Here is a 3,837-nt window from a genome sequence, read left to right as displayed (position 1 = left end):
TCAGATTATATAATAAAAAATTTAGAATATATTTATTTGTAAGATACTTTTATCAAATTAAAATAATAAATTAATTTTTTGATAATTTTATTTAATATTATCAAGTAAAATGGTATTTTAGAAAATAATTATAAACGATTATGTATTTTAAAATATTTTAAAATATTTTTAAATGGATGAAGATAAACTAATTTATAAAAATTAAAGTTATATAATTTTTTTATATTTTTTTTAATTAGTGAGTTAAAATACACTTTTCTCTTTGTTATGCTTATAACTTGAATATAATATTAGTTCTATTAATAATAAAATTAATAATATAAACTAATATCATAAATAATAATATTAATGAGGTGTTAATAATAATAACAATAATAATTTAATTCCTCTTAATGTAGTACATAAAGTATAAAAAGTAAAAAACAAAGAATATTTTTTTAATAAAACTTACAAACTTTAAGAAGTAAAAAAATAGAAATCATCTTCTAGGGTTTTTTGTAGTAGTAATAATCTAAATATAGTAATATTATTTTTAATATTAATAATTAATAGTAATAATGTGTAAAAAAGAAAAAAAACAATAAAAAGGTGAAGTTAGATAAGAATAAAAGGAAAAAAAAAAGTATAATTGAAATTCTAGATTGATTACCTTTTCAAATCATTATTTGAGAATTTGGAAGGAATTCTTAAACACGCTATCCCGTTTGGTTCATTATCATCCGATTTGGTTCATTATCATCCGTAATCCATTGCTAACATGTGAAACATATCTTTCGATATAATCACATGTATAGATTTCTTATTATAGAAAATATTTCTGCCAATTGGCATAAAAAGTTTTGTCCACATCCAAAAATTTATATTTGCTTTCGGCCACGTTTCTGCCATCTGCATCTGGACCAATTTTGTTGGTCCAATACCCCACAAAAGTATAAATTAATTAGACAAGAGGAAATGGTTTTCCTAATGAAAGATGTATAAATATACTAAACAAATAAAAGCTACAGCAAAAACGTTTGGCACGAAACTTAATCTTTTCGCCCTTAAATGATAGGACGGACTCAGTCTTGCGCATAGGCTAGTACTTACCTTTTATATCCACTAAACACGATGAACTTGTTGTGGGCTGCTGTAATTAAAATATTACTGGGAATAGTATGTACATCCCTTTCCTAGTCCCATTTAGGTGATTTCAGTCAATTAACCCAATAGAGAAAATTAATGATTAATTTATAAGTGAATATTGCAAAGCACAAGGACCCAACAGGAGTGGCATGTGCTGGCGGATTTCGAGTCTGCCACAGCGTAATCTAGTGGACGGAATAACCATTTTTTTGTATACATTTGAACGACCCACCTCTAGAATTCACACATGATTTTGAAATTTATATTTTTCACGAGGTCCAATGCCCAATGCTATATAAAGAGGTTAAGGTTCCAGGTTGGAATACGAAAAAATTAGCAGCGTAAGAGGTCAGTGTGAGGTACATGGATCCGGCAAATAGTGAGATGTCAAGTGAGCTGCTTCAAGCTCAAGCTCATGTCTGGAACCACATATTCAATTTCGTCAACTCTATGTCACTGAAATGTGCTATTCAACTAGGCATCCCAGACATCATCCACAACCATGGCAAGCCCATGACTCTTCCTCAGCTGGTTGCTAAGCTCCCAGTCCACCCAAAAAAGACCCAGTATGTGTACCGTCTCATGCGTGTTCTTGTTCAATCTGACTTCTTCGCTGCGCAAAGAGCCCAACAGAGTGAGGAAGAAGAGGGGTATGTGCTTACGCATGCCTCTCGGCTTCTCCTAAAGGATGACTCCTTGAGCGTAAGGCCCTTCTTGCTTGCCATGCTCGACCCAACTTTAACTAAACCATGGCATTATGTGAGTGCTTGGTTTCAAAATGATGATCCCACTCCGTTTGACACTGCTCACGAGCGGACATTATGGGATTATGCTGGCCATGAACCTCAGCTCAACTATGTCTTCAACGAAGCCATGGCTAGTGATGCTCGCTTAGTCACTAGCGTGCTGGTTAAGGAGGGCAAGGGCGTATTTGAGGGGTTGAATTCGTTAGTTGATGTAGGGGGTGGCACGGGAACAGTGGCTAAGGCCATTGCCAACGCTTTCCCACACTTGAAATGCACTGTGTTAGATCTCCCCCATGTGGTTGCTGGCTTGCAAGGGAGCAAGAACTTGAACTACTTCGCAGGGGATATGTTTGAGGCCATTCCTCCTGCAGATGCAATTTTACTCAAGGTACGTCTAAGTTTCTCTTATCAGTTACTTAGCTTCGTCAGGATTCAAATATGCTAAAAATTATGGCTCAAAACGCTGCTTGTCTTTACCCTTTTAAATAGTCACCAGTCACCAAATCTCGTTATTGTTTTATATCTTTCTACTTTGTAAATAGCCTAAACAGTCTTCCATTAGTTTTTGTCCATGGACATAGATTGAATTAATGATGTATACTTCCATTTCTAACTGGAATTCAAATTGCAAGCAGTGGATATTGCATGACTGGAGCGATGAGGAATGCGTGAAAATACTAAAGCGATGCAGGGAAGCAATTCCGAGCAAGGAAAGGGGAGGAAAGGTGATTATCATAGACATGATGGTGAAGAACCAGAAAGGAGACTGCAAGTCCAGGGAAACACAGCTGTTCTTCGATATGCTGATGATGGTTTTGGTCACGGGTAAAGAGAGGGAGGAGAAAGAATGGGAGAAGCTATTCTTGGAAGCTGGTTTCAGTCACTACAAGATAACACCCATTTTGGGTTTGAGGTCGCTCATCGAGGTTTATCCTTGATGTTGTAATTGCAGCTAATATGGAAAATCCAAGGGGATGGAATTAATAAAATCTGCTGAAAAAGATAAAAATTAATTAGGGTGGTTCTATTCGGATTATTTGGGCAGAAGAAATCTATGTTGTATGAATTTCAGTAATAATATTTGTCAAGCTACGAATTTCTTCATACAATAGATATGTCAGACTTCCAATAAGTGGCTTGTGTTTATATTTTTAGTTGAAAAACTTATTTAAGAATGCCAAGTAACCAAATGGGATCTAAAAAGGAGGCTAAAAAAAGGTGATAACCGATGGAAAAACCTCAATAGTACTCAGTTGTGTGTCGAACAATTGACCAGTCAATAACAGCAAGAATGGAAACCAATTAGAGAACCAGCTTCGGGCCTTGCTGCAGTGAAACAAAGTTCTAGCGTGCGAATAATGAAAAGCTTAGTGCACATATAATGGATCTTTATGATTCTTCCAGTCAACATACCGAAGCATTTCCAATTCCAAACTTTCAGTCATAGAGCAAGCATACTCCATGACCTCTAATGTGGAAGAGAAATCCATGAGGAACGGCATAATATGCACAACCAGAGAGAAAGGGACTTCGTGACCTCAATTCAACGAATTAAAAGCACGACTAGATTCAAGGAAAAACTTGAGCTTTCCCATCATACAAATTTGAAATTCACTATGCATACAACTTGAAAATTCTTGACCAAGAGATTCATTAGAACAACCTGTTGATAAATGACACAAGAACATGGCAGAAATTTTATGACAGCAAAGGAAAAACAAAACTTTTTCAGTAAAGAAAAGAACTTGGTATCTAGTATATTTTTATTCACTGCATTGCTCTTTATATAGAGCTGAAACATAATAGAAAGTCAAGAGAATTTGCTAATTTCAAGCCATGTCTAACCAATTCCTAATATCAAGCCAAATATATATATATAGAAAACATTTCCTAAATACTTGGTCTATCGACCAATTATTCAACAATTTTTTGTTTGCCTAGAATTGTAGCAACCTAAGGCACATTT

The 3,837-nt window shown here is 34.7% G+C and overlaps 1 protein-coding gene across 1 annotated transcript; it reads left to right on the top strand.

The window, feature by feature from the left end:
• The first annotated feature begins 1,468 nt into the window (after positions 1-1,468).
• LOC100257423 (trans-resveratrol di-O-methyltransferase-like) lies at positions 1,469-2,908 on the top strand. The gene is made up of 2 exons (XM_002277891.5): positions 1,469-2,259; positions 2,507-2,908. The coding sequence occupies exons 1-2, from the start codon at positions 1,489-1,491 to the stop codon at positions 2,807-2,809; spliced, it is 1,074 nt and encodes a 357-aa protein (XP_002277927.3). The 5' UTR covers positions 1,469-1,488; the 3' UTR covers positions 2,810-2,908.
• Positions 2,909-3,837: the final 929 nt, after the last annotated feature.

Source organism: Vitis vinifera, chromosome 12, assembly GCF_030704535.1.
Source record: "Vitis vinifera cultivar Pinot Noir 40024 chromosome 12, ASM3070453v1".
In the NCBI taxonomy this organism is placed as follows: domain Eukaryota; kingdom Viridiplantae; phylum Streptophyta; class Magnoliopsida; order Vitales; family Vitaceae; genus Vitis; species Vitis vinifera.
Note: the sequence above shows the minus strand (reverse complement) of the source record. Positions and strands in the feature narration are given on the sequence as shown.